At 41.4% G+C, this 18,401-nt stretch overlaps 1 protein-coding gene across 3 annotated transcripts in view; it reads left to right on the forward strand.

Annotated features, from left to right (window-relative positions):
• Positions 1-1,357: 1,357 nt before the first annotated feature.
• The window catches only part of sfxn5a (sideroflexin 5a), a 34,102-nt gene continuing 17,058 nt past the window's right edge, over positions 1,358-18,401 (forward strand). For 2 of the 3 annotated variants that reach the window (XM_047346262.1, XM_047346263.1), the window contains exons 1-10: positions 1,358-1,506; positions 7,359-7,427; positions 11,105-11,182; positions 11,437-11,463; positions 12,480-12,534; positions 13,753-13,778; positions 13,889-13,942; positions 14,203-14,259; positions 14,339-14,404; positions 18,301-18,391. In XM_047346262.1, coding sequence (XP_047202218.1) covers positions 1,459-1,506; positions 7,359-7,427; positions 11,105-11,182; positions 11,437-11,463; positions 12,480-12,534; positions 13,753-13,778; positions 13,889-13,942; positions 14,203-14,259; positions 14,339-14,404; positions 18,301-18,391 — 571 coding nt within the window. In that variant the 5' untranslated portion in view covers positions 1,358-1,458. Of the gene's footprint in view, positions 1,507-7,358; positions 7,428-7,662; positions 7,826-11,104; positions 11,183-11,436; positions 11,464-12,479; positions 12,535-13,752; positions 13,779-13,888; positions 13,943-14,202; positions 14,260-14,338; positions 14,405-18,300; positions 18,392-18,401 lie in introns of those variants that run through there. The other variant, XM_047346261.1, reaches the window with a different exon arrangement.

The raw sequence follows: 18,401 nt of genomic DNA on the forward strand, positions 1-18,401 counted from the left end.
AATTACAGTTAACGCATTCAGTTATGTTTATAACCTTGTTTATCAAACACTGTATAAGCATCCATTTACGTAAATTTTGTAGATTTCATGGCGCTGGAAAGTATTCTGGAGATACAGGGATTATCTAGGATGCTCTGAAAAGGCGAAGTAACTATCAGCACCTATCAGAGACTCTCTTCTAGGAATCTCTTTTTTTTATGTCGAGAGCTTCTAAATTTAGGGAGTGAAACTTGAAATGCTATTTTCTAGTCAGTCTGAAATATAGGACAAATGGTGTATTACTAGTACAGCATCACAAAATTTTTCAAAGTTAGTCATTGATTTTAAACTTGGTGTGTCACCCCGAGATTTTTAATGGCCCCTGGTGCCCCCCCAGGAACATTTTCTGGGGGCACCACTGTGCAGCCTCGGTTCTGTGAGTCTGCCCCAGGACAGCTGTAGGAATGTAGCCTACCACTGTCAGTGTGTGAATGTGTGTATGAAGGGGTGGATGACTGAGTGTAGTGTTAAGCATTTTAGAATCCTCGGATTCGATGAAGTGCTATAAATGAGCTGGCCATTTACCATTTACCCAACTGTGGTCATCTTTACAAACAATGTAGCAAGTTACACGTCACATAAAATGAAGCAGTGAGCATCCTTACAATACCTAGAGAAAAGAGTGCTAGTCAGATGTTTGTTAGTGCAGGCGTTTGCACATTTAAAACACTTGTTAGAAAGTTAAAGTTCTCATTTACATAATGCTTAGATCATGCTGCAAGCAGTATAATTTGAGCATTCATAAATCTCACTGTGTATCGTTCCTGCATTTCATCCTGTCTAAGGAAGCATTGGTTGTCCATCTATCCACGGTCTACACCCACCCATCCCTGCTGGGTCGCAGGTTGCCAGAGGTCACTGGGCAAGAGGCAGGGGTACACCCTGGACAGGTCGCCAGTGCATCACAGGGCAAGCTGGAGTACCTGGAGAGACATACACGGAGAGAACATACAAACTTACAAGACAGCAGTGCTACCTACTGCTCCAACGGGCAGCCCCCATGATTTTACTTGTGCAATGCGTAATTGTGGACTTGTATTCACCCAGTTTAGATTCTATTTCTATTATGCTTTTATATTTTAAACTGTGGTTTAATATTTTGTGTGGAACTATGTTAATAAAGTTTGACTGACTGATAGTGAGGGCCATCAAGATGTTCAAGGTCATGCTTCCCTTCTTGCTATTATTTGCTTCTGCAAAACTTTAAAAAAAACCACACTTTCCTGGGAAATGTAGTCAAACTGCGAAAATCCATCGAAACACGCCAGCATGGAATAACTACATTGCCCACAATGCAACGTGACCAGTGAACAGCTGATTGTTTTGCCAAGCAGCGCTGACGGTGAAAGGGATCGTGGAGGGAAGAACAAAAGCTCTGAACTTGAAGACTAAAGGAGAGTAGTTGTGTTGTCCGGCAGCATGTCTGAGTACCCACCATTCCAGTACGGAAAGTCTCGTTTCAACCAGGTACTGTCATTTTTAGCTCGAACCCTGAACGCAGGAGATCCTTTCATGTGGAGGTTAAAAAATAATTGGTCTCATCTCAGTTCAGGCACAAACCTTCAAGTCGTTTCAAAACGCTACTTTAAACACCATAATTAACTGTCTTAGTGTTCTTGAGTGAAAATGCTTAACTCAAACCGTGTTGGCAAGGCTGATCGAAACGCAGTCCAAAAAAAAAAAAAAAAAAAAGAAGAAATTGTGTAAATACGATAAATGGCAAGTTTCTCTTTATAAAAGTCAGAGGTGAAAAAAGTCAACGAGACTTTTTTGTTTAGTTTTTTAATCAACCACGTTTTAAATGGAGCGCAAGATGACGCGACGTCATTAAAATCATTATTGCTTTCAGGAAGCTGACTTTATTTCAGAAACTGCGTCTCAGGTTGATATTTGACAGCTTATCTTATTGTACAACCCGGATGAACTGCTTAGTAGCAGGAGCTCTTAAAAAGGATCAAAAGTCGGAATGTTTTTTGCTATTTTGATTTTCCCCCCTAAGTTTTATAAAATGAATGATAAATAAATATTACGTCAAACAATGCTAATGTATAATTAATAAGTTGGCCAACTAACATCCAAAGGCTCTAACAGTGTGAAAATTCCAAATACAATATTATGTTGACTTTTCTAAAACTATTTGCATGATCACCCAAAGCTTTACATTGGCTCTTAGAAGTGTGCCTACAAGTTTTAAAACTGAAAGTTATTCCACTTTAAATTAAGGAAATTAAATATTTTCCCTACGTCCCTAGAGCCAGTCTAAGCATCTGGGGATCGGGCCGACGAGGTCTCCACCTTCGTCCGCCACCCAATCCTCTTTGCACCGGTCCCTCATGGTTACCCCTGTAGGTGGTGGGCCCACTGGGGGATGGCCTCACATCTCTTGTTTGGGCTTGGCCCAGCCGGGTCCCGCGAGGAGCAACCGAGCCACGAGGCGCTCTACGACGAGTCCCGACCCCAGGCCTGGCTCCAGGGTGGGACCACGGCTCCACCGTACCAGGCGACGTCACGTGCCTCGATTTAATAGTCGTCATGAGGGGTTCTTGAACCGCTCATTGTGTGACCCGTCACCTAGAGCCTGTTTGCCATGGGAAACCCTACCAGGGGCATTTAAGCCTTAGACAACATAGCCTCTAGGATCATTCGAGCACTCAAACCCCTCCTCCACGTTAAGGTGGTGGTTCAAGGAGGGGAAGGGATGTTCTCCTCATCTATTGTCGATGCTGCTGCCAGTAGCTGCAGCTGTAAGGTCTGCGGTGCCTGTTGCGGCGGCAATCCCCGAACCCAGTGGTGGACACCGGCAGTAAGGGACGCTGTCAAGCTGAAGAAGGAGTCCTATCGGCTGTGGTTGGCTTGCGGGACTCCTGAGGTGGCTGACGGATACCGTGAGGCCAAGCGTGCCACGGTCCAGGCGGTGGCAGAGGCAAAAACTCGGGCCTGGGAGGACTGCGGTGAGGCCATGGAGAAGGACTACTGGTTGGCCTCGAAGCGATTCTGGCAAACTGTCCGGCGCCTCAGGAGGGGGAAGCAGTGCTTCGCCAACACTGTTACAGTGCGGGTGGGAGGCTGCTGACCTCAACTGGGGACATTATCGGGCGGTGGAAGGAGTACTTCGAGGATCTCCTCAATCCTGCCATCACGCATTCCGTGGTGGAAACAGAGGCTGGGGACTCGGGGTTGGACTCTTTCATCACCCAGGCTGAAGTCACCGAGGTGGTTAAAAAGCTCCGCGGTGGCAGGGCTTCGAGGGTGGATGAGATCCGCCCTGAGTACCTCAAGTCTCTGGATGTTGTGGGGCTGTCATGGTTGACACACCTCTTCAACATTGCGTGGCGGTCGGGGACAGTGCCTCTGGACTGGCAGATTGGGGTTGTGGTCCCCCTTCATAAGAAGGGTGACCGGAGGGTGTGTTCCAACTACAGGGGGATCACACTCCTCAGTCTCCCTGGTAAGGCCTACGCCAGGGTATTGGAGAGGAGAGTCCGGCCGATAGTCGAACCTCGGCTTCAGGAGGAGCAGTGTGGTTATCATCCCGTGGAACACTGGACCAGCTCTATACCCTCTACAGGGTACTCGAGGGTTCATGGGAGTTTGTCCAACCATTCTACATGTGTTTTGTGGACCTGGAGAAAGCATTCGACTGTGTCCCTCGTGATGCCCTGTGGGGGATGCTCCAGGAATATGGAATCAGGGGCCCTTTACTTGGGGCCATCCGGTCCCTGTACGAGCGGAGCAGGAGTTTGGTTTGCATTGCCGGCACTAAGTCGGACCTGTTCCCGGTGCATGTTGGACTCTGGCAGGGCTGCCCCTTGTCACTGGTCCTGTTCATAACTTTTATGGACAGGATTTCTAGGTGCAGCCAAGGGCCGGAGGGGTCTGGTTTGGGGACCAGAGGATTTCATCTCTTCTTTTTGCAGATTACGTGGTCCTGCTGGCCCCCTCTAGCCAAGACGTATAGCATGCGCTGGGGCAGTTCGCAGCCGAGTGTGAAGCGGCCGGGATGAGGATCAGCTCCTCCAAGTCCGAGGCCATGGTTCTCGACCGGAAAAGGGTGGCTTGTCCTCTTCAGGTTGGAGGGGAGTTCCTGCCTCAAGTGGAGGAGTTTAAGTATCTCGGGGTCTTGTTCATGAGTGAGGGAAGAATGGAGCGGGAGATCGACAGACGGATTGGTGCGGCTGCCACAGTAATGGGGGCGCTGTGCCGGTCCGTTGTGGTGAAGAGAGAGCTGAGCCGAACAGCGAAGCTCTCAATTTACTGGTCGGTCTACGTTCCTACCCTCACCTATGGCCATGAACTTTGGGTCATGACTGAAAGAACGAGATCCCAGATACAAGCAGCTGAAATGAGCTTCCTCCGTAGGGTGGCCGGGCACTCCCTTAGAGATAGGGTGAGGAGCTCGGCCATCCGGGAGGGGCTCGGAGTAGAGCCGGTTCCGGATAAGCGGAAGACGATGAGTACGAGTACGAGTACCTTTTTTTCCCTGCATGCACTTCTCTGTAATTCACCTAACAGAACCCAAACAAATCTGTTATCTGAGGGCGATGTGTAAAAAATAAAAAAGATGCAATAACCTGGTTTCATTCGTCTGCACACCTTTAACTAAAGCTTTGAGGTATGTTCTGGTTGAATTTATTAAGCCTAACAGCATCAAATCTCAACTTGGAAATATTTGCAAACACCTATCAAATTAATTCAAATCTATCAGATTGTGTGGAGATTTCTTTTACACAGGCCTTTTCAGGTAGGTTTCAGAACTTTTCAGATTTAATTATTTTCAGTGATGCACATGTTTTTCCTTGCCAACATACCTTTTGGAACTGGAGCCTAAAAGTTCCAGTGCGGTGGCTTCCTGTTTGTTTTTTGGATTGATTAAAAAAAAGAAAAAAGTAGTACTCCCTTTCAAGGCTTTACCTGGACTGGCACTCTTGTAATTGGACCACGACAGGACAGAGTGAATTATGGTCATCTTCTACACTGCCATAATTTAGTCTGTCTTGTCTTTATCGACCTCAGTGTGGTTTGGCTCATCCACAAGACAGGACAGGTCCAGACTGCAACGAACAATCAGGTCTGCAGAGAGAATCATCGGGGCTGACCTTCCCAGAGATTGTTTCTTCAACCCCCAAAAAATCTTTCACTTAGAGCATAGTGTACTGGAGTCAAATTCCTTGTTTGTGTGCACAAACTTGGCAATAAAGCTGATTCTGACGATTGCATTTTATGCCATGTTGTGTTTTTGATAGTTTATACATATGATATTTTTTCTGTTTTATATTAAGTATCTGCATTTTATTGTACAACACTTTGTTCAATGTATGTTGTTTTAAATGTGCTATATAAATAAATTTAGCCTTGACAAGGATTTTTAGGAAATCAGAGTCAGACCTCAATGTTTTCTTTGGAATTAACCGCTTCTCGTGCAACCCTGCATGTTAGTTCAGAAATAATGAGAATACAGCAAACTGTTGTCACATATAGAAAACAACAAGCACTTGTCGGGAACCTTTGCTCCTCCTTTAATGTTAAACATGACATTTAAGACTCAAATATTGCATCAGATCAAATAAAAACAAAACACTTTTAATAAATAAATGTGAGCTAAATGAAATGCATGTTTAATACATGCTTAAAGGTTGTTATTTTCAAAAGATACTTTCAATGTGACAAACAAGCCGCACATATTATAATTTATTGAATATGATTATATGTTTTTTGCTGTGTTCTTCTGACTGAAACCCTCTGAATTTTTTTTAAATTATTAATCGTTTTTATTATTTGAAATGTCTTTGCAAATTGTGACTTTAAAGGATGCAGATGTCAGCAAAGTCCTACTAGGACAGTTTTATTTAAAGTTCATTGGAGTCACTAGAATTGGCGACTCAAGATGACTGAGTGCTGACATGGAAATAGAATAGAAAATAAAAAGAGTCCTTTATTTATCCCTCAGTATGGAAATTCCAGTATTAAAGCAGCAAAGTGAGAGGCAAATGGATGCACATTACAATAATATAACAATTTTAATGAAACAATAATGAAATAAGATAGACAGCACATAAACAATGTTAGAGAAACTATGGGGTTATGAAACATAGCATATGCAGGTTCTAAATAAATCTATCTTTTATTTTGTTAATATTTAACATAAGGTAATAAATATAATTTAAAAAACTATGTTCTCAAAAACCTGAAATTTTAATAGGAATGTGTAGACTTTTGAGATCTTGCAAAAATATTAATACTTCTTGAACTTTTTCATATTTTGGCACGCTGCAATGACAAACTTATTATTTTATTTGAGTTTTTTGTGATCGTCCAACACAAAATGGGGCATATTTATGAAAAATAAAATAAAGCCCCACAGCATGATGCTGCCACCAACATGTGTTAATGTGCATATGTTGCGGTTAGGGTGATGTGTGTTCAAAGTGCAGGAATGGTATTTGAAAGCTCTGAATGTTGCTACTGGCAACAAGACCATGCCTTGCTGGGGGCTGTCTCAGCACTAATTAGGTGAGAGGTTGAATAAAACCATCACAGGGACCAACCTAACATGACAGTGCAATGTCTCTATCAGGATACTGAGCAGATGAGGCCACTGGAGTAAAGGAAAAATCCCCTCTGTGTTAACTCTAACTGTAGAAGACATGGGTGGATAAAATCTACCCCCCTCGCCTTGTTCTTGACAAACATCCATATGTTCATTAAGTGACAAGGCGTAGCGATGAGTCAAAAAGCAGATTTCTGTCCAAATTAACAGTTAGAGTAATTAAACCCAAGCGAGGGGGGGGTGATTTGCTTCTGCCATGCCTGCATTTCAAAATGATTCCTTATGCTCACCTTTGAATTAATGATTGAACAGTATTCCTGGCACAGTCATTAAATGACTTAATTGCATTCGGTGCGAGCAGATTTGGGCGTCTAAAAGATGAAAATGGGAAACAGTTTGCCAGAGGCTGTAATGAGGAGGCTCCACCTGGTGTGTTAAAACAGCTGGCGAGCTCCAATATCTCTGTTTACTGAGAGCGACAGCTGGAATCTCTCTGGCTGTTTGTTGAGAGAACCAATCCAGAATCTGGTTCTGCTGCCAGCGTTCAGCAGAAATTAAAGTCGTTGAAAAGTTTGATTTCTGTTTACTAACTTGTTGTGATTCGGATGGTTTGTGTGTTTCACGTTGAACAGTTAAACGTACAACATCTAATACATTTATGATGCACTTAAAGTTGTATTTAAATAAAAGGTTTAATGCTGCAATGAACATTTGCATCAATGAACAGTTTTTGTCAACTCACTGAATATTATGAATTTTCCTTTTCTTTTAGGACATGTTTCTTGGTAGATTCCGACACTTCCTGGATGTGATTGACCCCAGGACACTCTTCGTGTCAGAGGTACTCAGACTCATAACATTCATGGATATTGTCAGTCCTGATGTAGAGCTAAATATCACCCTAATGTTTTTAGTGAATGTGGAAGAATACTTCTGGTGAGAGCAAAATTGTTGGCACTGCTGGTAAAGCTGCTTAAAAAAAATAAACTAAATGCATTCATGATGTTTCCAGCCAAGACCTACAGCATGCACTGGGGAGGTTCACTGCGTGAAGCAGCTGGGATGAGGATCAGCATCTCGAAGTTGAAGTATCTCGGGGTCTTGTTCACGAGCTGGGGGAGAATGGAGCGGGAGATCGACAGATGCATCAGTGCGACTGCCTCAGTAATGAGGACACTGTGCCCGGATCGTTGCGGTGAAGAGAGAGCTGAGCAGAAAAGTGAAGCTCTCAATTTATCGGTCAGTCTACTTTCCTACCCTCACCTATGGGCACAAACTTTGGGTCATGATCGAAAGCACAAGATGCCGGATACAAGCGGCTGAAATGGGCTTCCTCCGCATTGTGGCCGGGCACTCCCTTAGAGATAGGGTGAGGAGCTCAGCCATCTGGGAGAAGCTCGGAGTAGAGCTGTTGAGATGGCTCGGGCATCTGTATCGGATGCCCCCTGGACGCTTCCCCCTGGAGGTGTTCCAGGCATGTTCCACTGGGAGGAGGCCCAGGAAACGGCCCAGGACACGCTGGAGGGACTATCGCCCCTTTTCCACTGGGTCGATTTAGCCCTATTGGACTCCACTCGGCTCACTTTATGAGCATTTCCATTAATGTTTTTTTAGTACTGATATCTAGTTTTTTGGTCCCTGCTCCTGAGCAGGTAAGACTGGGGCTGAGTGGGGTCTACATGTGACGTGAACAGATTGCTGTTCACTGATTGGCCATGGGACCAGGAGAAATGAGAAGGTTTTCGCTGAGGTAGTGCAGGGAGCAGTTAATAAAACTGGAGTGACTACAACAATATTAAGGACCACAATGACCGGAGTGGGTGAAACTGAAATATAATTTTTCTATTTACAAATCATAAACCATGCCTGACGGCTGAAAGGAAACAAAAAGGACACATCAGCTTTCTGAATTACATGCAGGAGGGTTGCTGTATTTAATAAAATCCTAAACCAGCTGATCACACATAAAATCAGCTGTTTAGACGCTCAAACATTTCCTCCAAAACACACAAAATAATACCACCATGAAACATTTTGTTTGGTTCGGAAATGTATTGTCCTTAAGCGAACCAGCGTCTGCAGGAGGAGGGAGCAGGCAGCTTAAGCCTTTTTAGTCAGTTGTGGCTAGGCTGTGGTCCAGATAATTATCCTGTTGGATCATTCTTGACATTCTTGCATATTCAATAATACAAACATTATTAGTATTTAGTTTATTTATGTTTTCATTTTCTATTGAATTATTATGTTTTATTTTTTATAGTTTCACACAGGACTTTTTAATATGACAATGTCACATGGTAACTTTAACAGCAACACAGCGCACTACACTTACGCCTTGAGGCTGTTCTTCAGCCGCCATACCTCCAGCCAGCAGCGGGTCAGTGAAAACACAACTGGTACCGTACCGAGTAGAGCCAAACCGAGTGGAGCAGGGCCGTGCCGCCTAAAACAAGCCAGTGGAAAAGGGCCATTAGTTTCTTCACTGACCTGGGAATGCCTTGGGCTCCCCTTGGAGGAGCTGGAGGAAGTGTCTGGGAAGAGGGAAGTCTGGGCGTCTCTATTAAGTCTGCTGCCCCGGTCCTGGATAAAGCGGAATACGGTGGTTACGAGTACCAGCATTCATGATGGAATTTGGTTTTATTCTTTTTTAGTCATTGACTAAAAGGTTGAAAAAAAAAACCAAAGCTCTCTGTCCAGAAACTGCAGCACTAAGTCTCGAAAAAAATGTAAATGGGTTTTTTTCTTTAAGGCTTTTTCCACATCTTTACCAGGAGTGCTAATATATTTCTGTTCATAGGGCTGGATATTGTAACAACATCCATGCACAATGTGGAATCATTAAAAGATTATTATGACTTACCATCAACCAATCAGCAGCAGCATTATTTACATCCAAGACCTTTTCATTGACCAGTTACAATAATCTATGTGCACATTTTTCTAAGTGGAAAAATGAACTTTGCATGTATATATGTGCATCGATATGGTTTTGTATTTGTAAATGAGTTGTATTTGAAGCTTTGGTGCACATGTAAACTTTTTATGCTTGAGACCCCTGTCTGTAGGTGAGGATACGGTACTTCTAACAAACAATCACATATGGTGTGTTTGGGAAAATCTGCTGAAGACTTTGGTCAGTGTAACAGTTTATACAGAGTAACATGTTTGTCTCAGGGATCTTTATTATGAGTATATCGTTGGACTCTCAAAGTGGCGAACTAGCAATGTGACTAACATTTGAGGACCAAAAATACAGATTGGACAGACTGTATATAGTTGCAACAAAGCAGTTTCAGGTGTAATGCAGAATTAATGAAGGTCTAGAAATTCTGAATGCCTCAGTCGAATAAACAATCAATAGTTCTACATGTTCAAAACCACATAAAATACACTAATGCTGCATTCTTAAAATGTCTGACAGCAGGTATCAAAGTTTAACAGTACCTTACTGAACTCTCTGCATGAACTTTTGTGCCACAAGCTTTTTTCTATAAATGTTGTGCTGATCTGCTTGTTGTCACATTCACACAGGTTCTCTGAGGTGTTGCGATCATTTTGTTCAAGGAGCCGTTAGAGCCGTAGCTGTGAGCGAGCTCTTTGGTGACAGGAATGGCAGCAGTAGCTGCTTGGATATGATGTGCTGCAGACATATGGAGCAGGTGTGAGCGTCTCACGCAGGAGACTTGCATCTCGCCAAGCAGGAGGCAGCCTCAGCTTGGCTCCAGTGATGAGAGACGAACGTCGAGGGTTGTGATTTACATAACCATGACCTCACGTGCCACAGACAGATGTACATTCAGTATTCATACCCCTTGTACCAGTACCTTGTGATATGCTCCAACTGCAAAATTAGCATTTTGGAATCAACACAATGTTGCAGCTTACTGTGAAGTAAAAAGAAAATGGTTTTCGCATTTTCAAGTAAAAACCTGGAAAGTGTGATGTGAATTTATTATTCAGCATTATGAAACATGTTGGTGAGAGCATCATGCTATGGGATGATTTATTATGCAGGAACAGGGAAGTAGGTCAGAGCTGAGAAGAAGATGGATTGGAGCTAAATACAGGGCAACACTGGGAGAAGACCAGCTAGACAGCAGCAAAAGACTTGAGACTGGGAGAGAGGTTTACCTTCCAGTAGGACAACGACCCCAAACAACCCGGGCTACAGTGGAATAATTTAGATCAAAGCATATGCATTTCTAACAATGTCCCAGTCAAAGTCATGACCTTTTGCTTTTAAAGTGCCAAAAATGTTGAAAGGTGTATGACTTTGTTTGCAACGCACTATATGCCAATACATACCAAGGTTAATAGTACAATCTGATTGGTTTGTGGTGTTTTGCATGGCATTAGATGGTAATCACCCAACAAAAAAATGCTTATTACCTTTTTCAGAAAATGTATTTGTCAAGTGAAAATCAGCAAGAAGATTGAAATGAGACTCGTTGGTCTAACACCTTGTGTCTTCCCAGACTAGTTGCAGTTTTTCATTTGAAATGTTTTCTATCACACCAGAAACGGCTGCAAGAGTGTGTTAAGCTGCTTGATAGCTTCAAACAAGGAACTCTGCCTCCAGGAGTCACAGATGCTGAGGTAAAGACAGACAGCTTTAAGTTTGAATATTTGTTTTTGTTGATAAAACATGTTGTTATGGTCACAAATAAAAATATAATGTGTAAAAAAAAAAAAAAACTCAGTTTTAGTTTAGGTGGATGGTGATCTGTAACTAGCCATTTCATCAAACATGCATTCCCTGTTTACCTTAAAACAAAATGAAACTACTTTTGGACGTTTACACAAAAGGAAAATAATGTTGCTGCTTTCATTTTTATCTTTGATTTCACCAGCTATGGCAAGCCCAGAAAATAAAGCAGGTAAGAGTTTAGGTTTTTATTTCTTTAATTAACAACACACACAGTCACAATTTATAATCACAAGCTGACACCAGTTTTTGCTTTTTGGCTAACCGCTCCATTGATGTCATAGGGCAAGGCAAGTTTATTTATATGGCTCCGCTCATCAAGACATTAAAGCAACAACCCAGTGACGGATGAATGCAACACAAGCACAGAGGAAAACTGCTTTATTGGTTTCATGATTCGATCAAATAAGGCACAGAGGCATTTGTCATTGTTTTTAAATAAATAGCTCACCAATGGTAGACTGTAGACTCCTTTTAAAAATCGGAATCCAATGGTTTTACACTTGGCTGAGCCTGACGAGTGATCTGTCGGTTTGAATCTAAAAACTCGATCTTTTTTCTCGTCACTGAACATGACATGCCTGAGCGCTAACATGTTGCGCAAACAACACAAGTATAAGATGAAAGGAAGCAGGTTCTAGAAAAGAAGCTGTGAATTTTCTACACAAGCATGTTGGCTGCTGCATTTGAACAGGAAGCTTAACTTCAGCAGATTTTATTAAAACATGTTACTGCTAAGGTTCAAGTTAGAGTTTTTCAAAATCAGAGCCTGCAAATCTGCCACCAGTCTCTGATTAGTGCATCTCTAATGGAAAGTTTTTATGCAGATCATTATTCAGTACACAAAGAAGTAACAGCCAGTCCACATCAAGTGAGCACCTAAATGTTGAATTGGATCAAATAAAAAATGTAAAACCCTGAGGAAATTTGTCTGAACCCAGATTATGTTTGTTAGATGATGGGGTCAGAGCCTTTTCTAAACGGTACTCCTTTTCAGGTAGACAATGGTTAGCACACAACAACACACGTAAGCAGGATAACGGGCACCTCAAAGTCTCTGTAGCTTGTAGGAAGCGGTAGTTTCACTGTAATAAAGGTGATATTATTTCCCCTTCTGGGAACTAGTTCTAACTAATGTGGTCTAAATCATTTTATTCTCATTATCGCCTGAATGTGCTTTCATTACAGGCCATCATTCACCCCGACACAGGGGAGAAGATCCTCATGCCCTTTCGGATGTCAGGTAGAATGGTTCGGTGTGGAAGTCCTGGGGGATGTGGGATCTAGGGGCTTGTTATGTGGTCCAACATGGAGGCGTTGTTCACCCAGGGACCTGTCAGGGCTCAACGGGACTCTTCAGGTTGTCTCGGGCCTCGTAAAGGTCACACTCAGCTGGGGGCTGATTAAAACCTATCTCCTATGGTGGCAGAGAGTTTCTCTGGGTTTTTGCAGAAGCAAAGAGGAGTATTTTGGTTATGAAAAAAATAATCTTTTTTTTGTGAGGCAAATACGATAAGTCAGAAGGTGGGTGTCTAGGAGAGATGGAGAGCTGGTGGTTGAAGAAGATAAGATGGCAGTAGTTAATCAGTTCCGACCAACTTACTGCATGTCTCAGAAACCGGGCCTAAACTACAGTACCCAGGTCTGTGCAGGATGTGTTTAATGAAGAAAATGTCCAGCTCCCCATTTACAGAGCCTTGAATTTAGTCATTTTACAGCCTGTAATTTATTTGGGTTGTATGTGAACAGACCACCAACACAAAGTAGATATACAAGATTGGCCTGTATATATTCTCATCTGGTCTGACCAACTTTTCTGTCGCTGCTTAAGAAAAGCATTCCTACATCATGATGCTGCCACCACCCCATACTTCATTGTTTAGATGTTGTGTTTAATGTTAGTTTTCCATCACTTATAGGGTTGTCATCTGACCAGAGCACTTTCTCTTCACATGTTTGCTGTGTCCCCTACATAGCTTGTAGCATGCTGGACGTCTTATTGCTTTCTTTCAGCAATGGCTTTCGTCTTGCTATCTCCCATAAAGACCTGATTTACATCCATTTTTATGCTGATATTCAGTTACACACAGGTATGTTGTATTTACTAATTAGTCTGATTGATCAGTAGGGACGATCAATAAACATAGCTCCAAATCTTAAAATATACTGTAGCAGCAGGTGCTTGGTTATGAATGACATTAAATATACCAGGAAGCAACACTCACTGTCGATCAGTCTTCTGTTTACTTTCAATTTGCAATAATGCACTGCATGTGTTGGTCTATTACATAAAACCCTGATTGAATACATTTGACTTTGTGGTTGTTATATGTAAATTTTTTGATCAATAACTGGAAAAAGTGAAAGTAAAATAATGTGGTGTAATGGGACAGAAAAGATTAGCTTCAATCAGTATGATAAATGCAGTTGTCAGCACAATAATACTGACTGTCTTTTATAGGTTTTGTCCCATTTGGCACTCCAGTGGTAAGACTTGGTTTGCATTGCATCTTTATTAGTCGTCTATATTATTTTTTTTATAATCCAAAGCTGTATTCGAGTATTTCCTATTTAATGAATTAATCATTTTTTGGCAGGTTGTCGGCCTCCTTCTGCCTAATCAAACAATGGCTTCAACAATCTTCTGGCAGGTACTTCTTACAACTGAGACTGATATAGTTTTATCACTTAGCAGTGTGTATTTACACATATAATAACCCAATGTTTCTATCTCATGGTCTCTTCTGTTTAAAGAAAATCCATTCTTCTAGAACTAGACGAATATACAATAAAAATAAAAATAAAACATAAAATGTGGCAGAAATCAGAAAACGTCTTAAGCCCTGAGAGGTTATCATTACGTCAACCATCAGGCTCTCCTTCATTTCACCTTGCCTTGCATTTTTTCCAGTGGTTAAACCAGAGTCATAATGCCTGCGTTAACTACAGCAACCGCAACGCATCTAAGGTACTTTACTTGAAAAACACAAACTTAGCCTTCTTGTTTTGTTGTTATCATTGTAACTTGTTTCCTGCTCTTTTTTTAGACCGCTCCATTTTCCAAATTCTTCCAAGGTTATGTGGGGGCGGTGACCAGTGCGGTGTCCATCGCTGTAAGTTCTTGTTTTAATTCTGCCGCTACAAGGAAACCTGAGATGTAGTTGATTAATAACAGTACATAGATATACAGTCCCAGTCACCTGTATTTGTCCCCCTGGTAAAGATTTGTAAAAAGCAGTAAGGTAAATTATGCCTTAATTGCAGCAGGATAAAAAATGCATAAACAGCTAACCTTTAAATTACTTACATTTATACAAATATTCCCACGTCCCAACAACATCACTGGTGGCACAATTAGTAGTACCTCTTGTCACTTTAAAATTAATGTAACTAAAATGTTTACTTAATTATACTATGTCATGGTAGAAGATCTGTGATGCTGTGGGCCAGTTTTTCTCCCAAAGGCCCTGGGAAACTTATCAGAGTACATGGCATCATGAACTCTTTGAAATACCATGTAAAAATACATGTAATACCATGTAAAAAAAAAAAAAAAAGACTAGCAGATTATACCTTTCCACCAGTAAACATAAAACTGGTTATTATTCTGTCTATCAGCAGGATTCAACACAGGAGCCCCAAAACCAACCTTCTATTGTAGCCGTAAGATTTAGATCCTGAGAGAAGAGAGCATAGGAGACAATCCAGGACCCTGGACGATCTAGAGAGACTAGTCTCTTGCCCACCCAAATGAACCTTGATATACAGTTGTCTCAACTCCTAAATTGAGTGTCAGGAATAGCAAAAGGTAATGATTGAAACAGATAGAGCAGTCTTGGTAAAATGTTTATTTTGATTATATCAATTCGAGATGTAAAGTCAAAGTTGAATGCTGACTACCGCCTGTGATCAATCTTAATATTATCATTCACTTTGTGATAATTGATTTCATATGTTCCCCTAAGTGATTTTGTTATTATCACTCAGAGATACCGTCTGTAATAGATTACACTTCCAATTAAATCTATATTGTTTGCTAATATTTGAAGAGGGACAATAATTTATGGCAAGGGTTTGGGTTTTGTTTACATTAAGCTTGTATCCTAAGTATTTACTAAACTCCTCCAACAACCTAATTAATCCTGTGAAGTTTCTATCTGGCTCAAGGAGTACCACTGTGACGTCATCAGCAAATAGTCCCACCTTGTGCTCTTGTCCTTCTAATTCAATTCCTTTTATGTCATCACTTTGTCTAATCAGCAGTGCCAATGGCTCTATAAAAAGAGCAAAAAGCATTGGACTCAAGCAGCATTCTTGACGGGTTTCCTCGTTGAAGAGCAAAGCTACTGGTTAAATGACCACGTTCTCTAGTTTTTATTTTTCCATTTGATACGCCATGGCTTCACTCTCTCTCCTGTACTTATCCACGGTGCTTCGGGTCTTGCTGCCCAGAGCCTTTCCTGGCTCTCTTCCTACGATCCTGGTCTAACAGCAATAAATGGAGCAGCAGTCTAGGCTGTTGTTGTATTTTTTTTGTCTCCAAATCACATCACTGTAGACCGTGGGGTCCTCTTGCTATTAACAATCCCACCCCCACTGAGTTGGTACTCAACTGTAATGGGAAATTAATCAAACCGTGTGAAATTGATCTAATCCAACCCGACCCGGCTAGATTAGTTACTAGTGGAAAAGAGGCATAAGTCTCCTCCAGCCTTGTAAAATGTTACCAAAGACTAAGTCCTGTTTTTTTTTTTTTGTTAGAAGGGGGGGATGTACCAAGTAGGTCTGCTGGGTTACCAATAATTATGCAATTAGTGATTTTGCTCAAAATAATAATTTCCTAACATGAGTCTTTCTTCCCTTTTTTAAATGAATGTACAGAAATTAATGGTTGGCTTTTTCTAAATATTTAGTGTGAATTTAGGCTACTGAAATAAAATGTGAGATTATTCACATATCTTACCATGGATAGCAATAAATGTGGAGGGTCCATGAGGTGTACAACCAGAGGCCTTCTGTCGAGTGTAAAATATTTCTTGATGGAAAAAAAAAACAACCCTCTTTGGACGACAAGACAAAGAAAGCGTTGTTCGGAACTTTCCCTATGAGTCAGACGAACAGGAAATGAAATGCTGAAGGACGCCATATGTTAACTGTGCTAAAACTACAAACTAACACTACGACCCTGATGTTTGAGTACAACTTAAAAAGGTCAGTTAAACTCCTGTAGCCACAACAGTGAAGTACTAAACCTTCCGGATGACTGAAGCTAACGCTATCCGTTTCAATTTTAGCTTCATGGACACGGACAGCCCAATGCGCCCAATGCGCACCGCAGTTCCGAACCATGCAATGCTAAGAACAACAAAACGGAACATGGCACACAGAAAGGAGTATGAAGGAGTATGAGGGAAAATTTAAGAAGTAAATTAAAACATTTAAAAGATTACATGTTTTAAAAGCTTTTTTATTCTTTCTGTCCTTTATTAAGAAAATATTATGCTTTACATCCAAAATAATTCAATAACACTTGGCGTACAATTGGAGAATGTAGATTTATGAATGTAGAATTTGGAAAGTAGAAGTAGCAGGTAAACAACATAAAAGTGAGAACTGAGTTTATTGTCAACATCTGTGTAACCAAAGATAATAAATGAACCATTGTTTACCAATCAGCCTCACATCAATTTGCATTAATATCACGTTTAAGTCTCTGAAGGTTGTGGTTAGTTGGATATAACCTAAAAAGCATTTTAAAAGAAATGTCCTTTCTTTTGTTGTTTAAAAATTACTTTTGTGATTAAAAGCCAGACTTTGTCCCAGCAGATATTTTCCACAAAACTGAACGCAACATTCCGTTCTACCTTTTACTTTGAGATTTCCAAAATGCTGCCAGAATTTCCAAAGCATGCATGGAATAAGGTTTAAAGCTCAAAAAGGACAATACAGAGCAAATTTGATGTATTACATTCAGCCTTCCTGTTATTTCCTGAGAGTCTCGCTCTCATACAGGCTGAATAAACCCCAGACATGTTTCACCATGTCTTAGAAAATACCGTTTTAGCTAAGTTTGAGTAATTGGCCCATATCTTGGTCCATCTCTACTTAGATGTAGGTAAAGACCCCATCATATGTGAAAACCCTAGAATTGACAAGGGTGTACTTTCTTTTTACCTGCATATCTGTCCTCCCTAACATTCACTCATTAGGGGGATTTTCCTCCTAATCAATACAGCATGTCGACTAAAGTATCCCTGTGGTTAAAAACCGCAGTCAGCAACACATCTGCGTGCACATAAGATAATCGGTATTTATTATCACATCCACAGTCATTTTTTATCTTGTTAAAACAACACTGCTCGTACTAAAGAAAACGTATAAACTCTGAAATGTTATTTACATGCTTTCCTCTCTGAGGCATAGTAATCAGGTGTTTGTTTGATTTTGACAGAAAAGCTGTCATTTAAAGAAATTTAATAGCAGCATAAACCTTTTATCCACGGCCTTCAAGGTACCATTTTCATATTTCTTACCTGCATGTCATCACCTTAATCGTCAAAAGAGTATAATGTCCTCCTGTAGGCCTGGCTGAGAAGGCATCGGTTGTGGACAAAGACCTCAAACTGAGCCAATTACTGGTCCTGCTGGGCGTATTCCGGCTGATGGCCTTAGGCCTGACGACGACGGCAAGCAGAGAAAAAAAAAAATCACAGGGAGTCTGAAGGGAGGAACAACGCGCCGGGAGGGGGGCAGGAGCCCTCCAATTACACGTCCATTCTACTGACAACCCCACGCTGGGCTGGGGGAAAGCTGGAGGCTGTTTTTTTGTGTCGGTGTGTTATCTGAACACGTACTCTTTTGATTATAACCCTTTGGAATTTTAAAATACAGCAGTGTTAAATTATTAGGTGTTTAAAGAGAAGTTAGCCTCTGTGTGCTTAAAAGTTGGAAAATATTCTGCTTGTCACACACTTAAGACAGTATCAGTTACACCTGCCTTTGCCTACAGGTTGGGCTGAATGTTTTAATCCAGAGAGCAAACCGATTAACTCCAACCAGCAAGCTTTTGGTGCAGAGGTTTGTCCCCTTCCCTGCAGTGGGTGAGTTCAA

Source organism: Girardinichthys multiradiatus, chromosome 19 (assembly GCF_021462225.1).
Source record: "Girardinichthys multiradiatus isolate DD_20200921_A chromosome 19, DD_fGirMul_XY1, whole genome shotgun sequence".
Lineage (NCBI taxonomy): Eukaryota > Metazoa > Chordata > Actinopteri > Cyprinodontiformes > Goodeidae > Girardinichthys > Girardinichthys multiradiatus.